General features: G+C 42.6%; 1 protein-coding gene across 4 annotated transcripts in view; it reads left to right on the top strand.

Annotated features, from left to right (window-relative positions):
- ACACA (acetyl-CoA carboxylase alpha) overlaps positions 1-14437 on the top strand; it is a 338866-nt gene that overhangs the window by 123824 nt on the left and 200605 nt on the right. For all 4 annotated transcript variants that reach the window (XM_033183814.1, XM_033183815.1, XM_033183813.1 and 1 more), the window contains 2 exons: positions 9995-10127; positions 11596-11734. In XM_033183814.1, the coding sequence (XP_033039705.1) occupies positions 9995-10127; positions 11596-11734 (272 nt within the window). The remainder of the gene's footprint in view (positions 1-9994; positions 10128-11595; positions 11735-14437) is intronic.

Here is a 14437-nt window from a genome sequence, read left to right as displayed (position 1 = left end):
ACAAGCACCCCATGCAGACCTTGCTGTGCTATTATTTCCTGAAGGGAACCTCAGATGTATCAAATTTACTCCCTGGATTTGGCTAGTATTTCCAGTAAAGTCTCTTCAACTGCTGGAAAGGAAGGATATTGTATAGTTTTGCAGAAAACTTTTTTAGAATGTGTATCTGGGGCTAGGAAAGGTGCCTGCTGTAATTTTTCTGACATGTAGTCAGACAGAGTTGTTCAGGATGCCGAACTCCTTCACTTTGGGACCTTCTTGCCGTTAGAATTCAGGCTGAAGAGGAAATGAGTCAGGCCTTCTTGGGCCTTCTTCAGGCAGGTCTGCACCTCCCTGCAGAGAACTGACATAAAAGACTTGAATGATTTGCTTGTGCAGTGCTTGTACAGTGGTGCAGTCATAGCTCACAGTAGCCTTGAACTCCTGGGCTCAAGTGATCTTCCCACCTCAGCCTCCTGGGGTAGCTGGGACTACAGGCATGCACCACCATGCCTGGCTAATTTTTTTTTCTTTTTTTTTTGTAAAGATGGGATCTCACTGTGTTGCCCAGGCTGGTCTCAAACTCCTGTACTCAAACTCCCACTTTGGCCTCCAGAAGTGTTGGTATTATAGTCATGAGCCACTGTACCTGGCCTCCCTCCGTTATCTTTTTTGTTTGCTTGTTTTTATAAAGTAGAGTTTTTATTTTGAAGAAAATTACTGAGAGTTAAACTAAACTTAGGCAAAACCAGAAAATAGACAAAAAACACTGAGTTGGCAAAATCTGTCTTTACATCCTTTCCTTTCCCCCAACTGGCTCTGTAATTGCCCCTTTTTCTTTTTTACCACTTCTTTTACCCTTTGAGGGAATAACTAAGCAAAACTTCCACTGAGAGGCAAAGAGGTAAAAAAGTAACTACAATATAGCTGGGTGTAGTGGCATGAGCCTGTAGTACCAGCCACTCTGCAGGCTGAGGCCAGAGGATTGCTTGAGCCCAGGAGTTTGAGGTTGCAGGGAGATATATTCCTGCCACTGCACTGCAGCCTGGTCAACAGTGAGAATCCATCTCTAAAATTTGTTTTTTTAAAGTAACTGAGATATTATATATTATATATAATCTATGTTGTGTAAATATAATCAAAAATTTTATGTATATACATGTATAAATATAGATTTCAAAAATGTATATATAGGCTAGACATGGTAGTGGCTCATGCCTGTAATCCCATTACTTTGCAAGGCCAAGACGGGTGGATCACTTGAGGTCACAAGTTCAAGACCAGCCTGGCCAACATGGTGAAACCCCGTCTCTACTGAAACTACAAAAATTAGCTGGGCATGGTGGCAGGCGCCTGTAGTCTCATCTACTTGGGAAGCCAAGGCAGGAAAATTGCTTGATTCGCAGTGAGCAGAGATCACGCCATCACACTCCAGTGTGGGCAACAAGAGCGAAACTCCATCTCAGAAAAAAAAAAGTATATATACATGTATATCTATACACACACACATATATACATACATATACGCACACATGCACGTGTGTGTGGGTTTTTTTTTTGTTTTTTTTGTTTTTTTGAGACGGAGTCTCGCTCTGTCGCCCAGGCTGGAGTGCAGTGGCCGGATCTCAGCTCACCGCAAGCTCCGCCTCCCGGGTTTACGCCATTCTCCTGCCTCAGCCTCCTGAGTAGCTGGGACTACAGGCGCCCGCCACCTCGCCCGGCTAGTTTTTTTTTTGTATTTTTTAGTAGAGACGGGGTTTCACTATGTTAGCCAGGATGGTCTCGATCTCCTGACCTCATGATCCGCCCGTCTCGGCCTCCCAAAGTGCTGGGATTATAGGCTTGAGCCACCGCGCCCGGCCGTGTGTGGTTGTTGTGGTTTTTTTTCCCCTTTTGAGAGGGAGTTTCACTTTTGTTGCCCAGGTTGGAGTGTGATGGCACGATCGGTATGATCTTGGCTCACCGCAACCTCTGCCCAGGTTCAAGCGATTCTCCTGCCTTAGCCTCCTGAGTAGCTGGGATTACAGGCATGCACCATCATGCCCTGCTAATTTTGTATTTTTCGTAGAGACGGGCTTTCTCCATGTTGGTCAGGCTGGTCTCGAACTCCCGACCTCAGGTGATCTGCCCGCCTCAGCCTCTCTAAGTGCTGGGATTACAGGTGTGAGCCACTGTGCCCAGCCTTAAATGTGTTTTATATATAACATTGTTTTTATATAAAACCTCATGCCTATACATATAGAAATAAAACGTGCATATATATAAGTATATATTAATATATAGTGTCTGAATGTGTCTTTGCCGAAATTTATATGTTGAGGCTGGGCGTGGTGGCTCACGTCTGTAATCTCAGCACTTTGAGAGGCCAACGTGGGCAGATCACCTGAGGCTAGGAGTTCAAGACCAGCCTGGGCAACATGGCGAAACTCCATCTCTACTAAAAATACAAAAAGTAGCCAGGTGTGGTGGCGGGATCCTGTAATCCTGGCTACTCGGGTGGTTGAGGCATGAGAATTGCTTGAACCTGGGAGATGGAGGTTGTACTGAGCTGAGATTGTGCTACTGCTCTCCAGCCTGGGCTGCAGAGAGAGACTCTACCTCACACACACAAAAAATGTATATGTTGAAATCTAATTACCACTATGTCAAGAAGTGGGGCCTTTGGGAGTTGAGTAGATCATGGGGCAGAGCTCATGAATGGGATTAGTGCCCTTATAAAATAGGCTCCAAAGATCTGCCTTGTCCCTTCCACTCTGTGAGGACACAGTGAGAGTCACGCAAGTGAGTAGGACCTGGAGGCACCGATAACATAATTTGGCAAGCCAGCCAGGAGGTAATCCCAAAGTTTGGGGTTTATTTTTCTCCTTTGTTTTTCCTGCTCCCCACAGGGGAATCTCTCTCTCTCTCTCTCTTTTCCTTTCCAACTTGGGACCCTTGGTGGGCAGCACCTAAACACAGAGGCAACTGCAGGTTTCTGGCTGGGGCCACTCTGAAGGACTCCTTTCTGTCTTTTCCAGTTGTGGTCCCTGATCCCTATGTGTGGCAAAGCTTGGGTCAGGCTGGCATTTGTTTCAGGTGACTTAAACCTTGTTTTCTCATGCTAAATTCTTCCCTTCCCCTACTCTGCTGGCTAAGGACAAAAGAAACCCACCCAGCCTCCAGTTCCTATCATTACAGTTCATGGCTATCACTAGTGGGACAGGAAGCATGGGAAAGTGTGGCCTTATCAAATTATAAGGATGCCAGAAGTTGAGGCCTTCATCCAGGGACAAAAGGAAACCTCTTAGTAGGCCATCACCTCTGAAGGGAAAACATGCTAAGCGGCACCAGTGCCCACCTAAGGTCAGAGACGTCTGACACTCTAAGACTGGACCCCAAAGGAGGATGGCCCAGGGATCCTCCAGACCTCAACTTCTCCAAGGGGGACACCCTCGGCAGAGTTCTGAGGTCTAGTATTAAACCCTCAGAATTTTCTCTAACACTTGCAATACTGTTTGGCCCCAATATTGTTTGGAATCTGGAGCTTGCTGTTGAATAGGAAAGTGGGATGGAGTTGCATGTATCAAACTGCCGTCGAAAGTGCTTTATCTGAAATTTTGGTTCACAGCCTTCTTTGGATTACCTATTGGGGCAAACAAAGTAAAACCCCCCAAGCTTTTACTGCTATCTCATGGCTTAAGATTCCAAGTTAAAAGCTACTGAATCTTCGTTTGTGTGCGTCTATACATGTCTAGATGTGTTTATTTGTGTGCACACTTATTGTTACATGTTGCATCTACCAAATTGGTTTATAAATAAAAGAACACTTATAAATTAAATAAGTCTAAGCAATTTTCAAGTTCTCGTGACCTAAGTATAACTTTACTAAACAAGCTGGCTTTAAAATTATTAGTAAAATAAAACTAGAAATGCCTTCTGAATTGTCAGAATACATTTTTGTCTCGATTTTATATTTGTCTCTGCTAAATATTTTGAGATGTCAATGTTTGGCATAAAAGGTTATAAAGCTACTAACTCAGCCCAAACAAAATGATATTGGTTTTTGTGCCTTTTTTTTTCAACAAATGAGAGTAACTTAATGTTGTTAGCTAAGTCTTCTGAGTTATTGGCAAAAAAAAAACCAATGTATTTAACTTTAAGGCTGTTACTTAGGTTTAGGTGAGCACCTTATGTTCACTGGCTATTAAAAACATGGTTAGCAAGGAAATAACTGACTTTAAATGATAGTGTCTAATATCTCCGTTTACAGAAGTTATCTAAATAAACTGTTAAACCTGAAAGAATTGAGTACAGTGAATGGGATAAATGTTTTAGGTAAACTTTTTGTGTAAATTAAAATCTTGGCCAGGCATGGTGGCTCATGCCTATAATCCCAGTACTTTGGGAGGTCAAGGCAGGTGGATCACCTAAGGTCAGGAGTTCGAGAGCAGCCCGGCCAATGTGCCGAAACCCCATCTGTACTGAAAATACAAAAATTAGTTGGGCATGGTGGTGTGTACCTGTAATCCCAGCTACTAGGGGGCTGAGGCGGGAGAATTGCTTGAACCTGGGAAGAGGAGGTTACAGTGAGTTGAGATTACGCCACTGCACTCCAGCCTGGGTGACAGAGCAAGACTCTGTCTCAAAAAGAAGTCTTAAAATTATTTTTGATGCTCATTGAATATCTGGATCAGTTCCAATTAAGAAAGGGTTGTGAGATGGGGAAATATGTTTCTAAAAATTGTGGAATTGTTCTTATCTATAATGCTTTTATCTGATGGTTCAGGATTTCTTGCTTTTTAGGGTTTCACCAAAGTTTTAGGTTACTAAGGATAAGAATTCTAGTTAACGCATGATTCTGTATATGAAATGTGCCAAAAAGTGTTGTGTAATTAGTGAGAAAAAATAATTATGTCCAATTCAGAAGTTATCTAAAAGTTAGTTCAAATTACAGATTTGAAAAGGTTGTTTATGAAACAATGTAGTAAGGAACCGGTAGGGAGGGGGAGAAAGACATGGAAAAGTTTACATACTAAAATATATTCCTTAAAACCTGATAGAGAACTGGAGAAATTTGGCTAATTAACATTTTCATAGTTAAAGTTCTTAGTCTTGATTAAAGTAAAAATAAGTATTGTAAAAAAATTTGTTGGCAGTTTGCCACTTTTTTTTATATACAGTTAAGCATGAAGCAGGATTTAGTGTGGAGCCAAATTTCACATATGTGCTTGCATTGCTTCACACCATGTTTCCTGTTTTGCATGGATAGTGCCGGCACTGGAGTACTTATTGGTCATTTGCCTAGAGTCAATTTCTGTTTTTTTTTTTTTAAACAGTTCTTTAAAAGCCAGCTTTATTGAGGAATAATTTACAGCCAAATGTACGTGTTTTATGTGCACAGTTAAATGACTTTTTTTTTTTTTTTTTTGAGATGGAGTCTAACTCTGTCGCCCAGGCTGGAGTGTAGTGGCGTGATCTCGGCTCGCTGCAACCTCCACCTCCCCGGTTCAAGCGATTCTCCTGCTCAGCCTCCCGAGTAGCTGGGATTATAGGTGCATGCCACCGCGCCCGGCTAATTTTTGTAATTTTAGTAGAGATGGGATTTCACCATATTGGTCAGGCTGGTCTCAAACTCCTGACCTCAAGTGATCCACCCGCCTCGGCCTCCCAAAGTGTTGGGATTACAGGTGGGAGTCACCGCACTCGGCAGTTAAATGAGTATTTTCAAAAGTCAGGTTTGTTGAGGTATAATTTACATACAGTAAAGTTTACCTTTTTTTTTGGTGCCAGGGGAGGGCAGGATCTCACTCTGTCACCCAGGCTGGAGTTCAGTGGCGTGACCATAGCTTACTGCAGCCTAGTCTTCCTGGCTCAAGTGATTCTCCCACCTCAGCCTCCCAAGTAGCTGGGACTATAGGCGTGTGCCACCAAGGCCTGCTAATTTTTTTGATTTTTTTTTGTATGGATGAGCTCTTTCTATGTTGCCCAGGCTCATCTTGAAATCCTGGGCTCAAGCAGTCCTTCTGCCTTGCCCTCCCAAAGTGCTGGGTTTACACGCGTGAACCACTGTACCAGGCCAAGTTCACCTTTTAAAATTATGTAGTTTGATGGTTTTAACACATATATCTACCCGTGTAACCATTACTACAAGATCAAGATAGAGAATGTTTCCATCATTCCCATACCCCCTTGCAGTGAGTTCCTACAGCCCCAGCCCACTGATCTGTGTTCTGCACTGTAGATTAGTTATCCTTGTCATGTAAATGGAGTCATATGGTATATATTTTTTTGTGTCTGGTTTCCTTCTCTGAACATGAGGTTTTTGAGATTCATTCATGTTATTGCTCAGTCTGATATACTGATAATGATCCATGGACTTGGGGCCCAAAAGAAATAGATTCATGACAAAGTTAAGGACAGGAAGGTAATTTTTGTTTATTTAAAAATATGTGCAATAATAAAAAAGATTTAAAAGAACGTATGAAGGAAAAATGAAGCAATTAAAAAAACAAAACAAAACATGTACACTGGCACTGCTTTTAGACCTCTGGTTTTATTATCATTAGATATGTTGCATAGTGTAATTGGAAGAACATTGAAGTGACCATGAAACCTGGTTTTCTGGTCTATATATGCTACAGACTTCCTTTGTGACCTTAGACAAATCATTCTTCTTGTGGGCCTCTTTTTCTATAAGATGCCTCTTAACTTTAAAGTTCCAATCCAGATGCAGTATTACTAAATACCTGGATAGAAAAGGATGAAGAAAATTTTAATAGATTGACCAGCTTGAAATGTCAGTCTCTAAGAAGGGTACAGAGTATTTTATATTGAATGCCAACAGCAGAGTGTATAGCCTTTGTTATGGCTGTCCTTAAGTCTGGTAGGCAAAGTAGCTGCTAGACTCTGAACTGTCCCTTCTTTTTTTTTTTTTTTTTTGTCTTTTTGTTTTTGAGACGTAGTCTCGCTCTGTCGCCCAGGCTGGAGTGCAGTGGCTTGATCTCTGCTCACGGCAACCTCCGCCTCCTGGGTTCAAGTGATTCTCCCACCTCAGCCTCCTGAGTAGCTGGGATTACAGGTGTGTGCCACCACGCCCGGCTATTTTTTTTTTTTTTTTTCAGTAGAGACGCGGTCTCGCCATGTTGGCCAGCTGGTCTAGAACTCCTGGCCTCAAGTGATCCGCCTGCCTTGGCTTCCCAAAGTGCTGGGATTACAGGTGTGAGCCACCGCGCCTGGCGTTGTCCCTTTTTATTATGCTCCTGTAGGTAGTGGTTTTGCAAGTTAAGAGCCACACTAAGTCATGTGAAGTGTAGGGAAAATGCCCACTCATTGAGTTTTATGCATAGACACATTCACAGAAGAAAGAAAGAAAGATTGGTCTTATTTGTATATGTAAAAGTATGTATGTGCACAGAAAGCTAGATAGTGTGCTGCATGTGGGAAGATTTTAATCATACCTTCTTATTTTGAAAAGATACCTTACTGCCCCATCAAGTTTAAATTGTAGGGGCAAGGAAGAAAAGGTGGGAATAGGAAAAGAAAACAGCTGTCTATCAAGCAGTGTACAAAGGAGCTTATATCCACTATCTTATTTTATCCTCCGAGCACTCTTTGGAGGGTCTATCAATCAAAGTGCCGTCACAAGGAAAAGAAATTGTACTAGATGTTATAAACAGAGAACATTCAGTAGTGAGAATTGCTTAATTGAGTGTTAGAGAATAAAAGAACAACAACAACAAAAAAGGCATGCTGAGGTACCTCAGAGTTAATAACTAGAGAAAGTAGCTTTCACCCCTAAGGCTGGGAGAACAAAAGGGGAGTAGTGTTACCAGAACCTAGGAGCTTGGTGGAGGTCCCCTGGGGGGCTGGTGCCTGGACCTCTGGGCATAAGCTTTGAGTAGCTGGTACTCAGATTCTTGGCCTGACAGGTGAATGATAGGCCCAGGCAGTGCTGTCCAGAGGATAAGTGAGCATGGCAATGTTGATATTCTGACTGCCAAAGAGCCACAACGCACTGCTGCTGTGCGCTTTGTGGCTTTTTTTTGTTTGTTTGTTTTGAGACGGAGTCTCGCTCTGTCGCCCGGGCTGGAGTGCAGTGGCGCGATCTCAGCTCACTGCAAACTCCGCCTCCCAGGTTCCCGCCATTCTCCTGCCTCAGCCTCCCGAGTAGCTGGGACTACAGGCGCCCGCCACCTCGCCCGGCTAGTTTTTTGTATTTTTAGTAGAGACGGGGTTTCACCGTGTTAGGCAGGATGGTCTTGATCTCCTGACCTCGTGATCCACCCGTCTTGGCCTCCCAAAGTGCTGGGATTACAGGCTTGAGGCACCGCGCCCGGCCTCTCTGTGGCTTTTCACCAGACAATTGAAAGAAGCTAGAGACTGGAGTTAAGTCTCTGTTACTGCTGGAGCAATGCTGGTAACAGCTGGAAAACAGGAAGGGAGGCCCTTTTCTTACCTTTCTGCCTTTTGGTTTGGTGAACAGAACAGGAAGGAGCTAGCAAAGGAGTCTTGGAAATGAAGTTTGCAAAATATTGGCCCATTGTCACAGAGCAGAGCATAAAAGGGTAGGTTTGGAGGTGAGAGACAATAGGTAAATAACTGGGACAGTGAATGTTATGCATATTTTACAAAGAGAACACTGAAGCTGAGAAGGTTAAATTATTTGCAAAAGATCATTTAAGTAGACAGATCTGGAATGTAAACCCAGGTCTGTGCTGTTTCCAGTATCATATTTTGTCTAATCCAAGGTGCCACTGATGGTTAGAAACGCTATTATTTTACGTACCACTAAGGAAAAAATACAGTACTGCTGACCGGGCGCGGTGGCTCATGCCTGTAATTGCAACACTTTGAAAGGCCGAGGTAGGCGGATCACCTGAGGTCAGGAGTTCGAGACCAGCCTAGTCAACATGGCGAAACCCTGTCTTTACTAAAAATACAAAAATTAGCCAGGTATGGTGGCACGTGCCTGCAGTCTCAGCTACTCTGGAGGCTGAGGCAGGAGAATCGCTTGAACCTGGGAGGCAGAGGTTGCAGTGAGTCGAGATCTGGCCAGTGCACTCCAGCCTGGGCGACAGAGCGAGACTCTGTCTCAAAACAACAACAAAAATAGTACTGTCAATGTAATAAGGCATCAATTGTAAAATACATACCAATTTCAGAATTTTTTTTTTTTTTTTGGAGACACCCACCACCTCATTCTGTCACCCAGTCTGGAGTACAGTAGCACGACTATGGCCTTGACCATCCACGCCCAAGCAATTCGCCTACCTCAGCTTCCCCCCACCCCAGGTAGCTGGGACTACAGGCACACATGACTGTGCCAGCTAATTTTGGTATTTTTTGTAGAGACAGAGTTTTGCCATGTTACCTAGGCTGGTCTCGAATTCCTGGTCTCAAGCCATCCTCTCATCTCGGCCTCCCAAAGTGCTGGGATTACAGGCATGAGCCACTGTACCCGGCCTAGGAGATTTTTTTAAAGTAAAAAGAAAAGTAGAACCTTAAAATTGATTAAATATGGCATATTATGCTGCCTTGTAAAGAATTTTGTTTTGGAGTTGTTGATTTTGAAATACCTAGGGGATACCCAGGTAAAACATTTAGTAGGCAGTTTTAAAATGTGGAGTTATAGCTCGTAAGAAAGATGGAAGTCAGAGATACAGAGGTGAAGGTCATCTGCACACCAGAGTCGTGATCCAGAAACAACCTTGGTAACTTGTTTTTTGGCTTTAATGGTCTCTGAGTCTATTATTTCTACCATCTCATTTCATTCTATCCTTTGCCTATCTCTTTGTGATGGCATCTGTTGGTAAACCTTGATATTGTCTTTTATTATTCAGGAATGCTTTTTTTTTCCCCTTAAATTTCCACAAGCAAGAATCATTTTCTTTTCTCTCTTTTATTTGAAAAGTATATGACCTGCCAGCATGCAGTCTTCACAGGATGCAGTTGTGAAAGTACTGTTATGGGTATGGTAGTGAAAAGCAGGTCTCCAGAAAATATAGATGGTGTTTTTATAGCTTCTCTATTTTTATAGGTCCAGCATGTCTGGCTTGCACCTAGTAAAGCAGGGCCGAGACAGAAAGAAAATAGATTCTCAACGAGATTTCACTGTGGCTTCTCCAGCAGAATTTGTTACTCGCTTTGGGGGAAATAAAGTGATTGAGAAGGTAAGTTGTAACTTGCTGAATTATTTTGTCAAAAGCACATAGGATTTAATGCTTGCCGAGATTTGTTGTCTGGATTTACTCCCAATTGATATTTAGATTCTCAGAGGCTTTGCCTCTTTATGTGAATTTTAGCCTTTCTGCCTCCCTAGCATCCTATTAATAGAATTTCACTGTTTTCCTATAATATGTATTTACCACAGATAATTTAGTCATAGCTAATTAAGGAGTTAAAATGGTGCTCATAAAGTTATTTTTGAGTACTATCAACTTGGGAGGCTGAAACGGAAGGATCACTTGAGCCTAGGAGTTCAAGGTTGCAGTGAGCTATGGATTGTGCCACTGCACTCCAACCTGGGCGACAGAGGAACCCTGTCTCAAAACAAAAAATGTTTTTGAAAGATCTTGTGGTTTTACAGGGTGGGGCTGCACTGATCCGACAGGGTATGAAGAATTGATTAGCTTGTGGGTGCTGGTGGGGAAATAATATGCCACAGCATTGGATTGAAAGCTAGGGGAGTAGAGAGAGTTTCAGAAGAGAAGGCTTAAAGAGTTTGAAACACTGTGACTTACTGGCTTCCACCAGGTATTTGAGATGTTTGAAGGGAATATACCACATGATATACTTAGAGATTCCAGGCATTTTGAAATGTAATTCTGTGTCACTTTTATCTAGACCATGTCAGAGTTGAGAGGATGACTTGGCTGAAATAGCTTCCAGTGATTAAAAGATTAAAGGATGGGGACCTATATTTCCACTCTTAAAAGTATTACTTCAGCAGCAGCATCCTTTTATTAATCTTCCAATAAAGATAGATTATGTGTCTGTTAGTCTGTGCTATCCTCAGAGGCATGACTGCAAGATAGGTAAGAAGATAAAAGGTTTGTTTACAGAAAGTCTCAGGATTATTTGATTTTTCTACAACAATGACCATTCTTTTTGAGTCACTCTTTACAATTCTAAGGTATTGGAATTCAGTATTTTGCAGAAAAGTAACTAATACCAGGATTTTTAAACATGTTCAGTGCTCTATACCTAATTTTATTGCAACAGAGAAAAGTGCATGGCCCTGTACTGGTTGGCCTTCCCCCACTCCTGATTTCATAATATATCATCCCTCTGAATTTCATTTTCTTCTGTTCCCTAGTAATTGATATGGTAGTATGGTAGAATAATTCACAAACTCACAGGATTTAAGTAATTGTGACTTTTCCCTTCAAACAAATGAAGTTAGGAAGGAGTATGTTTTAGCTGGCACATACTCGAGTATTTGCTTAGCTAACATTTAAAGCCATTGCTTGGCCATGGGGAAGCCAGTTTCTAACAGTCTGGACCAGTAACAAGAATTCTTGGTTGAAAGTATGACTTTTACACAGAAAGATAGCTATACAAAAATTCTCTCATCTCTTTTCCTCCATTATTGCTTTTTTCTGCCTTTTCCTCCCATTCCCATCTCCTTTCCCCTCCCAGGTTCTTATTGCTAACAATGGCATTGCAGCAGTGAAATGCATGCGGTCTATCCGTAGGTGGTCTTATGAAATGTTTCGAAATGAACGTGCAATTCGATTCGTTGTCATGGTCACACCTGAAGACCTTAAAGCCAATGCAGGTGAGTTGTTAGCATTATGAAAGCATCACTCTCAAAACTAAAACATGGAATAGCACAGCCTTTAAGTAGGAGAATGTTAACTTAGGGGGATTCCCAAACACAAGACTTCCAAGTAAAATCCTTTTAAAATAATTTCTGTTTAAAATGTGTCAGTAATAGGCATATAAAAGTGATTGCACTATAGCCAACCTCAATACAGATTCCTGTGTTCTAGGGCTAAGTAGGAAGAAATTTAACAAAAGTGTTGATTTGACCTTTCAAGTGTATGCGTTTTTCAGTGTTAAGTATTTGCTATGCCACATTCTTTGGAATGTGTAAGTGGAAAGATTTAGAAGGAAATGCTATTTTCCTTATGCGTTATATTGAATTATAGAAAAACTTTGGGCTAAGATTTTTTTTTTCCTCCTGAAGGGGAGATCTTTTGGGACCCAAGCATGTTTCACTCTGTAAATTCTTCTACATATTCTTTTTAGTCAGATGGTTCTCTGTCTGATAGTTATAGATAAAGACTCTTGGTATAGCTGAAAGGTGTGACTAGTCTTTCTTCTCCATACCTTCTATCACTAAGGTATAATCTCTTTTTTTTTTTTTTTTTTTGAGACGGAGTCTTGCTCTTTCGCCCGGGCTGGAGTGCAGTGGCCGGATCTCAGCTCACTGCAAGCTCCGCCTCCCGGGTTCCCGCCATTCTCCTGCCTCAGCCTCCCGAGTAGCTGGGACTACAGGCGCCCGCCACCTCGCCCGGCTAGTTTTTTGTATTTTTAGTAGAGACGGGGTTTCACCGTGTTAGCCAGGATGGTCTCGATCTCCTGACCTCGTGATCCGCCCGTCTCGGCCTCCCAAAGTGCTGGGATTACAGGCTTGAGCCACCGCGCCCGGCCTAAGGTATAATCTCTTAAAGTAGAATACCCACAGATAATGTGAAGAGCTATCTTTTTTTACTTTTTTTATGTTTTACTCCTAAGCAGCTGCAAAAAAGAGCTATCCTTTTGTACTTATTTTAGTCTGCATATGTTTTTTCTTTGTTGAGACAATGGTATTATGATTATTCCTTTTTTTTTTTTTTTTTTGAGACGGAGTCTCGCTGTGTCGCCCAGGCTGGAGTGCAGTGGCGCGATCTCGGCTCACTGCAAGCTCCACCTCCCGGGTTCCCGCCATTCTCCCGCCTCAGCCTCCGAGTAGCTGGGACTACAGGCGCCCGCCACCGCGCCCGGCTAGTTGTTTTTTTTTTTTTGTATTTTTAGTAGAGACGGGGTTTCACCATGCTAGCCAGGAGGGTCTCGATCTCCTGACCTCGTGATCCACCCGCCTCGGCCTCCCAAAGTGCTGGGATTACAGGCTTGAGCCACCGCGCCCGGCCCTTGATTATTCCTAAGAAAGAAAGGTTATTATATCATCTTATTTAGAAATCGAGAAGTCACCAATTTATTAGAAAGCAAATGTTATATATTAGGCCATTCTTGCATTGCTATAAAGAAATACCTGAGGCTGGGTAATTTGTAAAGAAAAGAGTTTTAATTGGCTCACGATTCTGCAGGCTTTACAGGAAGCATGGTACTGGCATCTGCTCTGCTTCTGGGGAGGCCTCAGGACACTTAACTATCCTGGAGGAAGGTGAAAGGGGAGTAGGCACATCACACAGCCAGAGCAGGAATAAGACAGAGAATGCGGCGGGGGGGAGGGTGCCACACACTTTTAAACAACCACATCTCATATGAACTTAGAGTGAGAACTCACATATCATCAAGGAGATGGCCCAAGCCATTCATGAGGGAGCTGCCCTCATGATCCAAACACCTCCTACCAGGCGCTGTTTCCGAGACTGGGGATTACAATTCATCATGACATTTGGCAAGGGACATACATTCAAACTATATCATGTTATGTGAAATCATTTAGATGCACACTTTCACATCTCTGAGCCACAAGTTTCATGCTTATAAAAGGAAGATCCTAATGTCTATTTCACTAGATAATTGTAAAGATGAGATCATCTATAATAAATACAAATTATCTTGCGTGGTTTTTTATTTGTTTAGTTTTTTTTTTTTTTTTTTTGAGACAGAGTCTTGCTCTGTCACCAGGCTGGAGTGCAGTGGTGCAAACTCAGCTTACTGCAACCTCTGCCTCCAGGGTTCAAGTGATTCTCCTGCCTCAGCCTCCCAAGCAGCTGGGACTACAGGTGTGCGCCATCACGCCTAGCTAATTTTTGTATTTTTAGTAGAGACAGGGTTTCACCGTGTTGGCCAGGATGGTCTCGGTCTCTTGACCTTGTGACCCACCTGCCTCGGCCTCCCAAAGTGCTAAGATTACAGGTGTGAGCCACTGCACTCGGCCCGGTTTCTTTTACCTGGTACTCCAATTAATTCATTTTTCATTCACTTAACATGGAGACTGACAGTTGAATAAGATGTGATCTTGTTGTAGGAAACAAATAATTTCAATACAATGAGGTAAGTGCTATAAAAGAAACATGCACAGGGTCCGGTGAGAACACAGAGATGAGACATCTAGTTCTTGGGGGCAGTCTTAAGAGAAGCTTTCTTAGGCTGAGTGTGGTGGCTCATGCCTGTAATCCCAGCACTTTGGGATGCTGAAGCCGGTAGATCACTTGAGGTCAGGAGTTTGGGACTCCAACATGATGAAACCCCGTCTCTACTAAAAGTACAAAAATTAGCTGGGCATGGTGCTGGTGCTTGTAAATCC

This window comes from Trachypithecus francoisi, unplaced genomic scaffold (genome assembly GCF_009764315.1).
Source record: "Trachypithecus francoisi isolate TF-2019V2 unplaced genomic scaffold, Tfra_2.0 Lachesis_group20, whole genome shotgun sequence".
Lineage (NCBI taxonomy): Eukaryota > Metazoa > Chordata > Mammalia > Primates > Cercopithecidae > Trachypithecus > Trachypithecus francoisi.
Note: the sequence above shows the minus strand (reverse complement) of the source record. Positions and strands in the feature narration are given on the sequence as shown.